Source organism: Erpetoichthys calabaricus, chromosome 2 (assembly GCF_900747795.2).
Source record: "Erpetoichthys calabaricus chromosome 2, fErpCal1.3, whole genome shotgun sequence".
Classification (NCBI taxonomy): Eukaryota; Metazoa; Chordata; class Cladistia; order Polypteriformes; family Polypteridae; genus Erpetoichthys; species Erpetoichthys calabaricus.
Genome location: NC_041395.2, coordinates 214,771,010 through 214,789,358, shown reverse-complemented (window position 1 = coordinate 214,789,358; position 18,349 = coordinate 214,771,010). Strand labels below are relative to the sequence as shown.

The following is an 18,349-nucleotide window of genomic DNA, read 5'->3' as shown; positions in this document are numbered from 1 at the left end:
TTGGATGTATCAGTGGTTGACAGAAGAATGAGTACAGGGCACCAGTGAAGGACTTTATTGAATGGTGTAAACTGAACCACCTGAAGCTCAACATTAATAAGACACATGAGACAATAATTTGGCTTCAGGAGAGTCAAATCCTCTTTGTCCCCAGTTGTCAGTGATGGTAAAGAAATGAAGGTGGTAAGGACATAAAATATCTTAGGGTGTATCTGAATTGCAGACTTAAGTGTTATATACCAACACAAAGGCTGTATACAAGAAGGGCCAGAGTCACCTCTATTTCCTGAGGAAGTTGCAGTTGTTTGGAGTATGCAGGCTACTGTTGTGTGTTTTCTACCAGTCTGTAGTGGCCAGTCTACTTTTCTATGTGGTAGTGTGCTGAGAGGAAATGGTATTAGTGCCAGCAGAGTAAACAAACTGATTAAAAAGGCTGGTTCAATCTTGGAAGCAGCAGGCTAGGTTCACTAGAGGAAGACAGAAGTCACTCAGGAAGCTGCTTACCATTCTGGACAATGACTCTCATCCCCTGTATGAGGCCTTGGCTAAACAGAGGAGTAGATTCAGTAACAGACTGAGACAGACTGAGACAACTGCATTGATCCAAGAAATGGTATGTGAGGTGGTTTCTATGCTCAGCCATCAGGCTCTATAATGAGTCGTCCCTCAGCTGAGAAGGTATTCTTCTTTGTTTGCTGAATGATACTGAGCTGGTCTAAATGAAATCTAACATAATAATGACTCTGTGTGCAATATGCTGTGCCACTGACTAACATCTTGTTCTAATCATATTACACTCAATAAATACCTGCACTTTGTTCATTTACTTGTAGACAATTCTTGTTTTATGTGTATTTATTCCTTGTTAACATATATAACATAATATTATAAATCTTGTTTTATATAAATTTGTGCCTTTTTTGAATGTTGTTGTAATCCTGCAAGATCCTGATAGATAGATAGATAGATAGATAGATAGATAGATAGATAGATAGATAGATAGATAGATAGATAGATAGGTCAGTTTACAGGCAGACAAATTAGTGCTCAAGGCAGTATTTAACATTAAACTAAGGGTCGATTTTTCATTCATTCTATTGCTGGGGGTTGGGCACAGTATACAACAGTAAAAAAAGACTAACATTACTACCAGTTATTCATTTTTTTATTCAGTCAGTTACAGGAAGTCTCATCTTGGAGCGGCTCTATAATCCAAACCTATCTATCCTTAAATGTAAGTAATGGGAGGGAAGCGCGACAAAAGATCAAACTGGAAAGTCGGCAGAATAAAAGCCCACTGTCCTTTCCCGTTTTTATTCCGGTGCTACCGGCTGAAGTACCGTACTTGGGTCTGTCTCCATCTATACGCTAGTTATAAAACTTGCTGAACCAGTTCAGAGTTGATGATTGAGCGCTCAACAGTATGGGCAGATTTGGCTGCAAGGCGTGACCAGACGTCACGTGACTTTTAAATATCAGGCCCACCCCTACTTATAAGCATCAGTAAGCTTTTGAACTTTTCCGTAAAGTTATTCGATTCTATCACGGTAGTTTAAATAGTAGCATTGCTTTTCTCCCAGTTAGATATTTAATTTACAATTCAATATGCTCCTACTTCCAATCTAAGCTTTAATTTGGCTACTTTTGTACTTTGAATGTAGCTGATAAACCTCGGTCCTTGTTATAAACCGGTCTGTTGACTAGCTCAAAATGCAAAATCTCTGCAGAGCAGCAGCATCGCCGTTCACTCTCAAGGGCGTTCTGTCATCGGATTTCCGCCCTTGTGTGTTGTTTCTCAAGACTCTTGTTATCATACTACAGATCTCTTTCACTCCTGCTGACGTGTACTTTGAATCCAAACGTCTGTTCTTTCAATTACGCCTATGCGATGCGATAAGCGATGTCCATTAATAATTCGAGCCGGAACTGTGTTTAAAGAAGCACAGGTACAAGAAAATTATTTTGAACCATGTGTGGATTTTGTATGCTCTTCCTAAGTGTGCTTTCTGTTCAGTTCGCATTTCCTCACACATCCACAAAGTTTCATGTTAAGTTAATTGTCGATTCTAAACGAGACTCTGTGACCGTTGGTCATCCGTATCCAGGACATCCTTTAAAGACTGCACTTGATGCTGCAGGGATCGTCTCTGGTCTCGAGGTCCTTTTGGGTTCCGAGCGAGAACTTAAGTTAAAAGGATTGGCAATCAGTTTAATAAGACCAGTGAATTTAAAAAAAAATATTTTTTACTGCAGTTAGGAAATCTTTGAACTGTCATGAATAGCTAGTAAATGATAATTCAAATTAAATATAGTAATGACATTGAATAAAACTTTACTTTTACTCAAAACTCTTAATTTACAGCCTTTTAAGAATTAATTACCCTTTGTTCCTAACCATCCCAAACACCCTCTCTCCTTCTAATTCAAACTGTTTTTGAATTTTCTACTAGAATGCCAACACTGTTCTGAGATTCTCATAGTAAGGAAGACAGAAGTTTTCAGGTAAAGTTGTTATACTATTTATTAATCATGTCACCAGTTAGTGTAAATATGTAAATTAGCATATACCAGGAAAATATTTCAATAAGACAATAATCACCCTATTAACCTATACAAAATTAATGGATCAATGGAGTGATAGGTATTGGCATCCTAGAAGTATTGCTGCATGGCTCAAGCAGTGCTTGAAGTAGCCTCCAATACCCCCATCCCCAATTCCCAAGGGTAACTCCCTCAGTTTTTCAATGTAACATATGTGTATTAGTGCACTCAAAACCCTCTTTTCTCATATATCTCTCTATTAGTGTACTTGAAACCCCAAGGGGTAGGTGATTCTTGATGTGTGTTATTAGTGTACAAATAACAATGCATTAAAAACAAAAATTAGAAAACTGGCAATGATTTGAGCAAGCACTGGGCTCAAGCAAGAGTAAACTAAGTGACCACTTTATTGTGATAACCTATCAATACAGTGTGAGCAACTGCCAATAATGGACAGCATCATATATGTGGATAAGGCTTGTTTTAAACACATAATCACAGTCACAAAAAGATCATGTGTGCTAATCACAGTGTGAATAGATAAAACAAAAGATTTATAATCCTTTTGAATTATGTATCTTGGTGGGTGCTAGACATGGTGGCATCAGGGCAAAAAAAAAAAAAAAACATTAGCTCATAATGCTTAACTATCTTAGTAAATATGAGTGAGACTTGGTTACTACACAAAAAACAGTCAATGGCAGCCCAGTGACTGGAAAAAAGCTTATACATAAAAAGGACCATTGAAGATAAAAAGGACCATTGAAGGTTGCCACACCTTGTGCAGAGTACCAGACTGATTACAGTCTGTTAACAGATGGCTGCAGCAGTTGTACAAGGACAGGCATAGCGAAATGCCCAGCTTATCATACTTAGTCACATGGCCTGTATGGTAGTTCAACCAAGTTGCACTCTTTAAAGTGAAAAACAAGGAGTGGTAGGAGTTGATCAAATAGCACACGCACTGGATACTGGATAGTTTGAGAAATTTCACTTGGTCTAATGCATACAAACTGATTGAAGAATGAGGCCTGGATCCACTTTCCAGGTATCAACAAGGCTGGTTGGTAGTGGCAATGCAGTGGTACAGGATGAGCTGTTCAGGTACTCAATATTTATCTTAATTTGAAAAAAGCAACATCTAAAGGTCGGAATTAACCGAGCATCATTACTAGTGGACTTTTTCAATAAGATAGTTCTCCATGACATAATGTTAGGAAAGGCCTGAAATGATTCCAGGAATATGACAGTAAACTCACACATTCAGCTTAATACAGTGGTCTCAACAGTCATCAGATATTACTATTAAACATGTGTGTGTGGTGAGGTAGAAGCTATTTAAAGTACTAGTCTTTTATTGGAAAATTTGAAGTCATCTTGGAACAACATTCTGTGCCACAAGTTTTTAAGATCAAGTCTTTGAGGAAATTCTGAGCATAAATATGGACAACACTTTGCTAATTAGCTGTACCTAAAAAAAGGAAATAACATTTTTTTTTTGTTTTATTAAGGTAGATGAGAAAGAGCTAATTCTAGTCCAAACATGCATTCCACTCAGCATCGCAGGCATACAATTGGAATAATATGAATAAGTTAGATTCTTTTAATTTCCTATCATGATAGTTTGTTAAAGGTTAAAAGAATATGAAGGCAAATTAATATGTATAATATATATCACTTCATCCTCTAAATGGCTAGAAGGTTGTTTCAATAGCCATTGTAGTGGCATCAAAATAACAGGCAGTCAAATGTCTTTTGAATGTGAAAAGTGACAACTATTTCTGTCATTTTAAATCTATCCTGTAGCAACAAACCCAGCCAAGGGCAGTTGGAACATTAATCACGTCTCAGCTGACAAGTAATGTTGACACACAAAAAAAGCTTCCTGAAATAAAAAATGAGAGAAACTGCCAAGAAAACGAAAAATGCCTGTCAAAATGGAGGAATAAAGTATGTCAAATGGCTAGAGTAGTCTTGTTTATGAAATTTCCATGAGTAACATACTCAGGAGGACATATTGTACTCATGCAATAACTAAGAGTCAATTTGAAGGCATGAGGGAAAATTAAACATAAAAGGATTTCTTACTTTTGAGGTAAATTTGATTATGGTTATTGTAGATGTACATGTGTTTATTTTGCTGACAATTTTTACAAAAAAAACCTAACAATTCCTGCTAGGGTTTATTGGCTTGATGAGAAGCAGAGCTGAACTACTGACAATCACTTTAGCCACTAGCACACACTTTCAGCCCATTTGGTTCATTATTTAGGTTTTAATTTGATGATCAACCTTTCAAAATTAAAGACACATTTGGACTTTCTCTTCAGTTGCTCATAAATTGTGGTGTAACTGACAATAATGTTCCACATAAGAATCCTTTGTGTAGACATTTGCGTAAAAGTATTGTGATTAAATTCATCTCAATTGAGAAAGTTTGACCTACCCTGCACTTATAAAGAAACAAAAAACATTGTCAGGAATGGAAATCAACAAAATTTGGTCTAAAACAAACTCGTGGTGAAACACAGTTTAACATTAAAAAAGTTCCTGGCATTGATGGTGTTTTAAAAGAAATTGTCAGTACTAGTGAAGTCTTGAAAGACAGGAGCAATATATTAATATTAATCATTGCATTCATTTATGATGACATTTATTCTAGTAAAGGATCCCAGGGACTAACGCTGGATGGAGTGCCAGTCCATTAGCAGACACAGTTGTCATGCACCCACACTTACTCATACTGAACCAATTTAGAATCATCAGTTATTCAATCACACAGATTTTTAATATATTGAAGTGACACTGGGGTTGCCCATTTGGACATAGACCCAGTGACTTTTAAACATGTGAACCTACAATTCTGGAGCTGTACAGCACGACCATGTCATACATTCTTTAAAGTTATTATTTACTCTATTTTGTATTATCCTAAACATACCAAAGATGTGCATATTGAGTTGACTGGACACTCACATGTAAGAGTGTGCTCTACAGGGGATGTGAGACCTGTTTAGAGGTGGTTACTGCTTTGCATCTGTTGCTGCTGGAATAGGCTCCAACTCCAACTCCTGACAATGATTAATAGGATGCAGGAAATGAATAGATGGATTATGGGATATGTTATAAATCGTAAATGTTGTTATGCATGTGGGTCTGTGGATCATTCTGTGGGCTCATCTGAGGTAGACGCTATCACCCCTGGCTAACCTCTTTTGTTCTCTCTGCTATACAGAGAAGACACCCAGTGAGGGAAACTGACTTTGCTCCTTCTGGTCCCATACCTATAAAGCCTGCAGCTGCCCAAAAGGAGGTTTCAATCTTGAACAGAACAAACCTCTGGATGGAGCTCCTTTTTCTCTGACCAGAACTAAATATTTGCCAAGCCTGACGGCTGTTGAGTTGGATTTTGAGTTCTTGTATTGGTGGGCATAGCAGCCCTTTTCGTGATTTTTTTTTTGTGAAATTAAATGGGTGTTCCAACATTTTTTCATGGAACTTGCAGTGCTGTTCTCAACCACAATGTATATGACATTCTGAACTTGTAAATTGAAAGTACTCTATATATATATTTATATAAATGTAAATTGACTAATACCTAAGTCTGGTGGTTGGGGAGCACATATCCATGTCCTCTGTATGGGAGCGTTTATTCGGTGTGCTGCCAGGAAATGCAAATTATAGGAAAATGTCTCCACACCTTTTCAGGAACCAGGTGAATCTCCTGTTTTCAGCATCTTCGAGACAGGTGGCGGCACAGTCAGGGTGAATGTAATTTATGTTTCTAATGGTAGCTGGAGGACACAGATGCATTTAGGATTGAGATCATGGGAGGCAAAACTCCAAATCCATTGTATTGTACAAACAGACAGCATCCTCTTGGACATTTTATGCATGGCCATCTGCCAAGGTCAAGAAAGTTATGTTTTAGAGAACATCGTAAATGGTATCCAGAGCAGGTATAAGAGAAGTAGAGAAGGAAAAGAAACAAAAGTGAGGGAGATATGCAAAGTCACTCAACTATCCTTACAGTTAATTATGGACCAAGGATAATTTGAAAGAGTGAATAAATTTCTCCTTTTGTATATTGTCTGATTATTTGGGGTTTTAAGTATCGTTAGTATAGGCTACATTCATAATATGTTTCTGTCATTACAGTATCTTTTCCTTTTCAGTCGATAGGGAACCAAAATCTATAGCAACAGCATTGGGCAAAAGGTAGATGGCAAACTTGGATTAGACACCAGTTCGTAGCAAGACACACGGCCACAGTCATTCATACAAGGCTAATTTAGAGTTGTCCAGGCACATACTGTCTGGAATGTTAAAGAAGATTGGAGTGTCCATAGAAACATTATATATAGACAAAACGAAACTGCACACTCAACCTGGACATTGGCTTGGCTCAGCATTTAATCTGGACTCTTGAAGCTGTGTTGAAATAACACTACATCATCATAACATTAACATTGTCTTGACCACTAAGTTCAGTTCAGGTTTACCATGGCCCAGAGTATATCCCAATAATGCTGGACACAAGCAGAAAGCAGCTCTAGAAAGGGCACCAGTTCATCTCAGGACCCACTCTCTCTCTGTCACACACACACCCACACACACTATGGGAACAGTTTAGAGTCTTTAATTGACCTCATATGCATGTCTCTTGGAGGTGTGAGTGCAAAGCCCCAGTGGGCATAGATAATGTGCTAACTCCGCATGGACAACAACCAGGGACTTCAAATCCAGAATGCTGGAACTGCAGTATCAATGTTCGTTCTGGTGTGCCAAACCTGCACTATGATAGATATATAGAATTAAGGCAAATTTACAGATGTTAACTATGCAAATTCAGATGGCAAAAATAACATAACTTGCTTAAATGCAAATATTGGTCAGCCAGTTTCAGATTACAGACTACTGTTCACAGATTATTAAATTGTATGTCTATGTGTTGAAATGTATTTATAAGCATTTATTAAAGTATTACATGCATTACTTTACAGTTGCTCAGTCTTCCTTCAGCATATTGTATTCTGGGTTCTTTAAGGCTTCAATGGCAATTTGGGAGGATGATTTATTTTCATGCTACTGAATCACAGCATCTTGTCTATCCTAATTGCTGTCTGCTGATGCCAAGTTTCAGTCCTCTGAGTCAAGACGCTAACCCGCAGCATTTTCTTGTACAAACACTGACTGGTTGCATAAAAAAATGACACATTCTGTAATGTGAAGCAATTTGTCATAGTCAAGTATTCCTAAGCACTTCTCAAATAAAGATTTATATTCAAAATGGCCTACTAATTGCCCATACATAAGAATAAGTACAAGAGTGACACCTATGCAGGACTTTGCAATGCAAAGAAGGAATAGAGCAAAGAAAAACAAAAATATATATGCAGTTTCCCTGAATAGTTTTGGAACAATGACACACTTAAGAATACAAAAAAATAAAAGTAGTAGTGTTAATCAATCAATCAGTCAAATAATAAATCAACCAATGAATTACTTGTGTTAGTTTTACTTATGTTTAATTTGAATAAGATAATTGCTAAGCCACACTATGTGTTCTGTATGTGATCATTCTGAGCTTACTGCCAAGCAACGTAGCAAGTTGTAATAATGTTCTGTTTATTGATCATTATTATTCCCGTAGAGTGGCTTTGTCACATAGTGGTTAATATTGCTGCTTCACTGCCCGAGTATTCCGTATTCAGTTTGTGGCTCAGTTACTGTGGACTTTGCTTGTGCTCTCTGTGTCCACTTGTGTTTTTCTCCAGGTACTCCAATTTTTCTCACATCTCCAAAAGACATTCAGTTGGTGGCTCTAAATTGTGCAAGTATGTGTAACTGTGGGTGTGTGCCTGAATGTGTCTTGCAATAGACTAGCAGCCTATTTAGTGTTGGGTACTGCCAGGATAGACTCTTGCCCTTTGACCTTTACCTGGATTTTGGATTAGGAAAGCCTGAAAATGTAATATTGTGTTATGTCTTGTAATTTTGTGTCAGGCTGATACCTTTTTAATTTTAATTTTATAAGAATCTATAATACAGGTGGTAGGGTGGTGTAGTGATCGATTTTGCTGTCATATAAGGGTTCACTTGACTGACTGTTGGACTTCTATGAGATTTTGCATGTTGCCTAAATGTATTGTATGGCTCAGCTATCAACTTATTAAAGTAAAAAATGAATACTATTCAGGATTGACGTAGAATTGATTAACTGATTAATGCTGTTTCTACACTTTTCTTTCTTCCTATTTTAATTAGTTCCAGTTTTTGTTTATAAATAAGACTTCATCTCATTTTCAGATAAATAAAGCAATGATTTGAAATGAGCTTTCTCTAATAGAACTATATGCCTCTGGTTCTGATTCTGATTTCCAGCCACAATTCAATGTCATACTGTTTGGTTCATTGGTTGTGGTGAGTGTGGGTGTGAATGTGCCTCCTGATGGGCTGGTTTTTCATCCAAGGTTGGTTTCAGTCTTCTGCTTAGGGTCACAAGTTAGGGTGGAAAAAGGGGAACTATAACTCTGAACATAACCCGGCCCTGAAATTTTTGTAGCTGACAAAAGCTGTGATTAATTTCTGGCAGCAAGGTGTTTTCCTGTCATGAAATATTTAAACCTGCTGCTCATACTTTACTTACATGAATGGATTAAACTAGCTGCAGACCTGCTTTGTCAGTTGCTGCTAGAATAAACTATACTTCCAAACCAAATCCTGTTCAGAAGTATTCAGAAAATCATTGGGGTGTTTTTCTGGTTTTTGTTTATGATCTGACAAGTGCTGTACAGGTACATGTGAATCTTTTAAGTATATCTCAGAATGAGGTAGCGTACCACATGAGAACCTTTACAACAATGTGTCTTGATACTCATATACATACTGTATATGCTTAATTCATATATGTGCTGTACATTGTCACTTAAAGATAGGTATGTTGGGAAATTCAGGACTCCATGGAAAGTTGTGGTCAGAATGTTAAATCACACCAATATGTGCATATCCATCCAAGCATTTATTGAATTGATTGATTGATTGACTGATTGATTTTCCAAAAAACATGCAGTACATTCCATTAAATTTTAATTGTAAACCAAAGTCTATCCCAGCAGGTTTTTGTGCAAATCAGGAATCAACTCTAAATTGGAGGCTAGTCCACTGAAGGTCTATAAATAAGGTGTTTTTTTAGAGTGAACAATATCACAAAGCACTGGGCTATAATAAAATGTTTTACATACAGTATATCTATCTATACATTCCATTAATTTTTCAACCTACCTAATCAAATGTTAGGGCTATGGGGAGCTAAAGACTGATTCTCAGCAGTATCAGTCATTAACATCTTTTACTTAATAAAGCGTTTTCTACAGTAAACACCAATCCAAGTGACTTTACAGGTATAGAGGGACTGTTACATAAACTGTAAAAAATATAATATTCATTACATTATTAGGCTGGCAGTGAGAACTAGTTTTTTTTTCTGAAGAATGAAAAGCAGAATGTCATAATATCTTGCTAATAACATCAGGTTCAAGTTCATCTCTTGCCAGATTTTAAACAATGTATAAAATTCCAGACTGTTTCCAAGTGGGAAATAAATTTCTTATTTAAGTCACATAGAGTATACTACAGGTAGGAAATCGTACATAGAAAATAATTAGTGTAAACATTGAGGTAATGTTTTTCCGGAATAAAAGGGAGTTGCATCCATCTAGGAATTGTTCCTTTCAGGACTGTCTGTAGAACACTGGGCCCTATATTTGGGTTAAGCAGATTTATACAATAAACAGATGGATTAGTTCTATAATAGTATGAAGGTTAAAAGATGATCTGATGCTAAATTTATCCTAGAAGAGAAACTCTGGGAAGCAAAGGCAATTAATCAGTGACATGAGTCAGAGTGATCAGATAAAGAGGAATGTACCTTATTAGACACTAGGTGGCACTGAAGCAACACCATTCCACCATCATGTAGTCCACTGCTAAAGTGTCTACTGCTGAAAAGTTTCAAGTCACAGTAATTGTTTCATTAAAATGTTACAAATTATAAATGCAACAGAAAGTTCAAGCAAAAGCCTTGCTATGATTACTGCAAAAAGGAGGTTCAGCTTAACAGCTTTCAAATTCAGTGCTCTTTTGCTCTGAATGTACATGCAATCACTGCCAATCCTGCCAGTGGGAATTTACAGTATGAGGAGAAACATAATTATAGCATTGAATTTTGACTATTCCCTCAGCAACCTCCTTCAGTCAAAGCCACATTTAATTTTATAAATATGTGATGATATTAAATTGTCAGCTGGAAGAACTGAAACTATAAAAATGTAAAAAAAAACAAAAACAAAAAAAAAAACAGAGGTGTAAATCTTCATATACATTGTAAAACTATTTTTTGATTTTTGTTGGATTGCCTAGTTGGAACAGATACACCCAGAGTCCATGTGGAAAATGTGTCCTTGTAGAGAAGTATATTTCTATGGGATTCAGAATATCCTCTGAGGGAGGATTCTAGTGCTTTGACAGACTGTGCTTTGTCATTAACACCAACATAGTGGAACAGAGCGCATGTCTATGGTGGGAACCAAAACAGTGAGTTCAAAAATGTGCAAAGATCTGATTTATTTTCTTTTCTGTAATGCTACCTAATCCCTAACAGTAACTCTAAACTTCTAAAAATGCAAAAAAAAGTAAATAAATAGAAAAAACAAAAATGAAACACTTAAAAAGTAATTTTAAAAATGGTTATAAATTACACCTGACAATAGTGTGCTGTCAATGTGCATGTTCAAGCTTGGAGATGATGTCACACACCTTCCCACTTTATTCTGTTTATGTACATTTCCAGTCGGAGTTCTGGGAGAAAAGTGAGTTTACTTTTGTGATTCTGTTTCTACAGGAAACATAGATTATTTTCCTGAAAATAAAAAGCAAAAGAAAATACACTAGCCTGTTGATGCATTATATCAAATACAACACAGCAGTAAAATGGAATTTCTAAACTAAGTATTTTTATTTTATTTTGTAGAATAAAAGCAGGTTATCAAAAACATATGCGGTTTCCTGTTGAAACCATTTTTTGTTGTTTTTTTTTATTTATTCATTTTGTTATTTTTGAGTTGTCCATGTGTAGCCATTTTGTTTGATATTTTATTGCAGGTGCCACCATTTTGTGAGTTCTGTTTGTAACAATCACTTCCTTTGTTAGTCATATAATTTGTCACTTATGATATCATTTCAATTCCTTTATAAAAGATGTCAATGTGTGCACTCAGTAGTTTGTCCAATCTTTGGACTGAAGACCTGCAACAAATAAAGTAGTTGTGCTAGTATGAGAAAGGATAACCAGTTATATTAAGAACGTTTGAATTCGGAAATTTTCTCACTGTATTTTATTTTGGTTTTAGCACTTGGTTTCTCTGTGTTTAACATGCTTAGACCGCCCCCTCTGACTATTGAATGTTTTCTGTTTTACTACTCTGATAGCTCTTCAGTTTATGGTAATTATTTCTACTACTATCCTTGTGGACAGTCTTTTCATAGCAAAGGTTAGGGGTAAGATTTATGTCATAACTCAGCAAAACTGTGTTTTCTGAAAATTCTCTCCCTGACAGCTAGAATATTGAATTTGTAGAAATGTATGTACTGTATTTCCCATATACTGCGTTTCACTGGACAAGAACATAGAATTTTGTCCAAATTCAGGTATTCCAATTTTGAATACATAGCCCTGACCCTTTACTCTTATGACCAATTGCCAGAAAAGTAGCACCATGTTGTCTGTTGTGAGTTCCACAGTCTGCAATGTTCACAACACCCCAAACTAAAAGTGTCTTTGTTTGTTTCTCTATGTTATCCAGTTCAGAAAAACATTTTATGCCCAATCCTTAAAGGAATACTCCATTCAAAAATGCTATTTTTTCTGATTTGTAATGATGGCCAAAAATATTTTATCAATTTCATGTTTTCGTGCAGAGCAGAGATAACAATGTTTGAGATATAATAGGCGTCTATGGTGACAAATGCTTGACAGCAATAAACAATATCAAAACTGTCTATGATAAAAATCTCATGTTACTCATGTTGCCAAATCCATACATCATGTGATTCAATTGTGTGCTCACAACGTCCCAAACATATGCATTTTTTACTAACATATAGTTAAATATATGTTAGTTTATGTTAGTGTTAGTGGTTAGTGGTTAGTATGTTAGTGGTTAGTGGTTAGTATGTTAGTGGTTAAATAAACCACCTCCAGAAAACACCATAGTGAATGAAAATGGATTCTGCTCAGACACCCATGAGCATTTGAATTGAACACCAAGCTCCTGCACCTAACCTGCATGTCTTTGGACTGTGGGAGGAAACTGGAGCACCCGGAGGAAACCCATGTAGATACCGGGAGAACATGCAAACACCACGCAGGGAGGACCTGGGAAGCGAACCCAGGTCTCCTTACTGAGAGGCATATATAGCGGGTTGGATAATGACTGACTGACTGACCAAGCTCCTGTCATTGTATTTATATTCACAGTGATGGGGCAGCAGTTTATGAAACCTTCTGCATATTGAAGCATCTCAGATATGAACAAGTACTGTACAAGATATACTCTCTTTCTGATAAAGATTACACTCACTTTTCTTTAACTTTTAATATTTACCTATACATGTTCCTCAGTGCATGCCTTTTGCTGACATCATGTGAATGTTAGCTAATGAATTAGATTTAACTGATATGGACTTCTGTCCCACAAATGACATGGAGAGGTGGCTCCTGGGTTCAAATGTTCGGCCATGTCTGAGCTTGTTCCATTGTCATTCATGAAATCATTTTCCCAATGTGGTTTATTTAACAATATTTTAGTAAAAACACATGTTTTTGGGATATTGTGAGCATACAACTAGAGATCTTGACTATCCACATTAGACCCCTATTATATAAGAAACTTTGTAATCTCTGTCCTGAATGATTAAACGTGTTTCCTGACCATCACTACAAACTACTCCAGATCAACAAAATATCCAACTACTCATTTGTTTTCTTCAAGCTTTTTGTAAACTATTAGTTGCAAGGAATTGGATAATAAAACTGTTAGTTATGTAGTTCCATGTTCCTTTGAAAAGTTACATTTTTATTATTTGGACTGTTGCATTACAAAGTATTCATACATATATGAACATATTGTGATGGACAAACAGGCGTCCCAGCCAGTATGGACACCGCTCCCGTATCTAGCCAGGAGGCCTTGATAACAGAATGGAAGGGAGGAAGGGATATCTCTTCTTCATGCCAGGACGCCTGTGGAGGAAGGTTGTAATGTGGCTACATCAGGTTGGTGTCCTAAAAATAAATGACAACATCTGGGATGGACTCGGGAACCTGGAAGGTCAGCACAGTGGTTGACTGCCTACTATGAGTAGAGCATTCTCCTGTACGCTGGGTGGCAGCATCCTGTCTGGCAATCCCCAGTACAGATGCCCACAGGGCAGCATGGGAATTGTGGTCCCATGGGCCTGCCCTGCAGGTTCTGTGGGGGCCTCTAGGGGGAGCTCTTGGATACTGATGTTACAAAGACTATGTTGGGTCTGCCTGACCCAGAAGTGCTTCCCAGGGGTAATAGATTAAGCACTGGAAGTACTCCTGGGTCCGGAGTTAAAAAGAGCCCTCCACTCAACTCAGGGAGATTTGGAGTTTGGTGTGGAGAGAGTGGAGGTGGAGAAAAAGAAAAGGAAGAAAAAGAACAGAAAGAGTTGTGATGTATTGCAAAAAAAAGATGCCTGTATGAAGGTTCTGTTTAAATTAAAAACACTTTAGTTTAACTGGGACTGTTATGGTGCAATTGTGTCTGTGGTTTGGGTCTTAGTGATGCTCCCTAGAGGCCACAATATAATATATATATATATATATATATATATATATATATATATATATATATATATATATATATATATATATAAGTACATAACAATGTATATATATTTGCATAGATAATTATTTGGATCCAGCAAAGCAAATATGTCTTCTATTGTATTGCCATGGGAATGCTGAATCTAATCTGAACCTAGTCATTGTGATTATGGAATAAAATTTGAGATATCTGATATACCCTGCTTGTTCTATCTATCTAGCAGAAGTGTAGTAAAAATGGATGGATGGATGATAACATATTCATGCAAAACAGACTTGTTTAGGTTTATTTTGAGTCTCACACTGAATTAACAGGGGAATCTAACCTTGCAGCCATGTGATGCCTACTAAATAGCCGGAAACTAATGTATTTCATGTTTTGCTGCAGATGTCAGTGCTGTAAGTTTGTTCCTTATCATCAGAATGACATTTACTGCACCATTTTAACACAATTTGGTAATTGCACAGCAGTGTGCCATCTCTCACATGGTACTGTGAATATTTTACTTTTAGGGATTGTAACACACTTTTCAGAGTTGTCTTGGTGTTGCACCTTGTTAATTATGTAAATCAATCAGTAATGTTGGAACTTTGTCATGAATGACAAAATTGAATTTCAACCCTACAATGACCAACATTTTCCCTTCCCTTTCAGTCTAATCAAATGTTATAGGGTGTAGCTATAAATATTAATGTGCCCAAGGCAGGAACCTGCCATTTTCAGTATTTTTAGATGAGCTGTATTTTAAACATCAGTCATGTAAGTAAGCAGTGGCTTACACTTGTACACATATCTAAGTAAAAGAGTTTTTATATTGTTTCAGTCAAAAACTTTCAAACGATCTTAAAAAAAGGGTAATTTCTGTAAGAGGAACTTAATGGCTTTATTTACTCTCCTTAGAGAAGGTAAAGAATGACTGTTGTCTTACAAATTATTTATTTTTTATATAAGTGTTCAAAGAGCCATAAGCAGAAATCTGATCTATTCCTTTGTTTTTTTTATTAAATATTCATTTATTTTCTGAGCCCATTTTTTTAACAAGGTTACAAGGTCATGCTTAAGGGAACAGCCAGCCTTAGATGAAGGGGCACACTCGTGTACATGCTTGTTTTCTGTAACTAAGACTTCATCATGTAAGCATCTACGCTATCAATTATTTTGCACTGCCTATTTACTGTTACTGACAACTAAGCTCAGATGGAGCTTTTTCTATGATACATGTTTATTGTTATATCTCATAATTATATTTTTTTAATTTGATACTACAGTATATTTATTAATGTTCATAACTACTGCTTGTTGTTATCATTTTGTTTAATGATCTTTTTGTTTAATGACTTAGACTATGGACTGTCTCTCATATTGTCACTGCTCTTTTTCATGAGTTTTCATCCACAGAATTGGTAATATAACTGTAATTTTGATTGAGCTGTAGGATACAATAACAATAAATTGTACTGAAATAAATTAAACATATGTGACATGGTTGCACAATGCTTAGAGATGTTGCCTTCTGGATTTAGCATCCTGGGTCTGAATTCTTTTCTCGGGCCCTGTCTGTGAGGAGTTTCCACATATTCCCCTTGAGCATGTATATTTTCACCAGTTACACTGGTTAACCTAATGAACGTGTTTGATAAGTTATTTGATAATTAAGTGCTGCTAAGATAGGCTTCATAACAAACCTAAATTTAAATAAGACAGTTTAAGAATTTTGTGTTGGATTGTGAACAGGAAACCATAATAATATTTTATTATTTTGCATATTTATATAAATATTTTATTGCTATTTTGAGAAATGGTTATTGTTACATACTTTTTAAAAGGTATGTGGCACAAATTGTTAGATAAAAAAGTAGATTTCATAAGGCAGCCTACTTTTTAAAGGCTACCATTTATTGCCCCTGCACCTGAGCATTGTACAAATTAACCTCACATTGAGGAGACTTGTCAGTTAATATGACAAGGAGCAGAGAACAAATTTGCTTGACTCTCCGAGCATGCAAGGACACAGCCTTAGATGAGATCCAGACTGCCAGAACACTCAGGATAGCTTGCAGGGAGAGGAATGAGGAATGTAATACGGTGGCGTCATAGTGAATTGTTAAAGGCTGGCAGCTGTCACACATCCCGGTATTGTAGCGGCTGCCTGCGCTAATAAAAGAAAGGCATTTGTGATATTTTGAGTCTTAACAAATATTTTTTAATCCTTTTTCTGTCTTCTATATTTCACATGACAAGCATATGTACTCATTTCTTAAATTAACTTCAGATAACTGTGGAAGTGTGCACAGTATTCTGGAAATGGTTTTAAATATTAATATTTTTAATGGAATAATGGATATTATGGCAGTACACTGTTTAAATGAGTGATTCTGCAGTCAATACAAAATGACAGACCTATCTAAGTGGGCAGCGTTTCTGTAATAAATAAAGACAGACTTTTTGGCCAACAAGGGTTCCTGAACATATATCGGTGGGACTCACATCTGCAGCCTTCTTCTCTGCCAGCTCTAGTTTTTCTTGAGCATCCTTCAGTGCTTCTGAGTATTTGTCAAGCTCATCCTCTGTCCCCTTCAGTTTCTTCTGCATGGACAGCAGCTCATCTTCAAGCTGTGTAGGAGATCAAACAAGTGTGAAAAAGATAACAGAACAGAGTCAGAGTGGAACTTCTAAGTCTATAAAAAACTCAATTTCCTTCAACCTACAAGTGAAATGTAACCTCTTAAGGTGGTAACTATCTTCAGTTTCTTATTCATTTGCTGTTGTTTATGACGGCCACATCTAAATAACTTGCTATCTCTTTCGAAGATTAAAAGGATGCTCCCAAAAAGGTCAGAAAGTAGTAATTTTGTGGACCGCCTACTATGAACCTTTGGCATATTATTTATTTCTCATACAAGATTAAAGAATATTCTGAGGAAGGGTTTTTGGATATATAGGCAACACATGAAAACTAAGAGCACTGATGTGCCAAATAATTAGCAGGAGATCAGACAAAGAAGGCTTTCAATCTGTTCTCTTTTTATTTTTCAAAAATTGATTGCATGCTTTACTTGGCAGAATAGTCTTAATTTAACATTTGTTTTGTTAAATAAAGACTATACATTCTATGATCAGATGATTACTGTATTATTTTTCAGTGGCTGCTGCTACTAAACTCTTTAGTTATGCTTCTGTCAACCACCTTACCTAACTTGGACTAATTTAAGACAGCCAAATATCCTGTTTCAGTGATAACTCTAAGTTCTTTGTCTCCTGCCTACCTGTTTGCTTCTCTCTTCAGCTGCTTTCTTGTCAGCTTCGGCCTGCTCTGCTCTGTCCAAGGCATTTTCCTTGTCCAGTTTAAGCATCTGCATCTTCTTCTTGATGGCTTCCATCTTGACAAGTGTTCAGATAACTTGGTACCGTAGGCTGAAAGACTTAAAACCAAAGATCCACACCAATTTAAGGAGATCAGGGAAAAGAGGAGGGTTCAGCAGAGCAGGCTGAATGTGACAAACTTAAACTCAGGGGCAGGGATATTTAAAGCCTCCTATGCCAGCCCAACTCCCCAACCACCCCTCAAACTCCAAAGTTGTCTTTATTAAACCAGCCACTCCCAGCTATTCTGTTCCTGCACTCCTCCTAGCTTCTGTGGTGGTGAAACCATTTTCCCAAAATGGGTGCACCTCACCAGAAGGCATTTGTGCTGTATTTGGATTGTAACAGGACAGCTGTAGAATGGCAGGACAGGGTTGTCATTTTAGGGTAATTTTAGATCTGTCTATTTTTTGTCACTCGGCCAGGTCACAATAGATAGCAGAACACACAATAGGAATGTGCAGTGCAGCTGGCCCTGTCTCTAATCTGGGGAAACACAAAGAAGACTTCAGATTTGAACTTGAGTTCCTCTT

The 18,349-nt window shown here is 36.6% G+C and overlaps 1 protein-coding gene across 4 annotated transcripts in view; it reads right to left on the bottom strand.

Annotated features, from left to right (window-relative positions):
- Positions 1-17,964, bottom strand: part of LOC114646791 (tropomyosin alpha-3 chain) — a 69,083-nt gene extending 51,119 nt beyond the window's left edge. For 2 of the 4 annotated variants that reach the window (XM_051924016.1, XM_028795132.2), the window contains exons 1-2: positions 17,720-17,962; positions 16,941-17,066 (exon numbers count right to left, since the gene is read on the bottom strand). In XM_051924016.1, coding sequence (XP_051779976.1) covers positions 16,941-17,066; positions 17,720-17,833 — 240 coding nt within the window. In that variant the 5' untranslated portion in view covers positions 17,834-17,962. Of the gene's footprint in view, positions 1-16,940; positions 17,067-17,719 lie in introns of all 4 variants that reach the window. The other 2 variants (XM_028795131.2, XM_028795130.2) reach the window with 2 other exon arrangements.
- Positions 17,965-18,349: the final 385 nt, after the last annotated feature.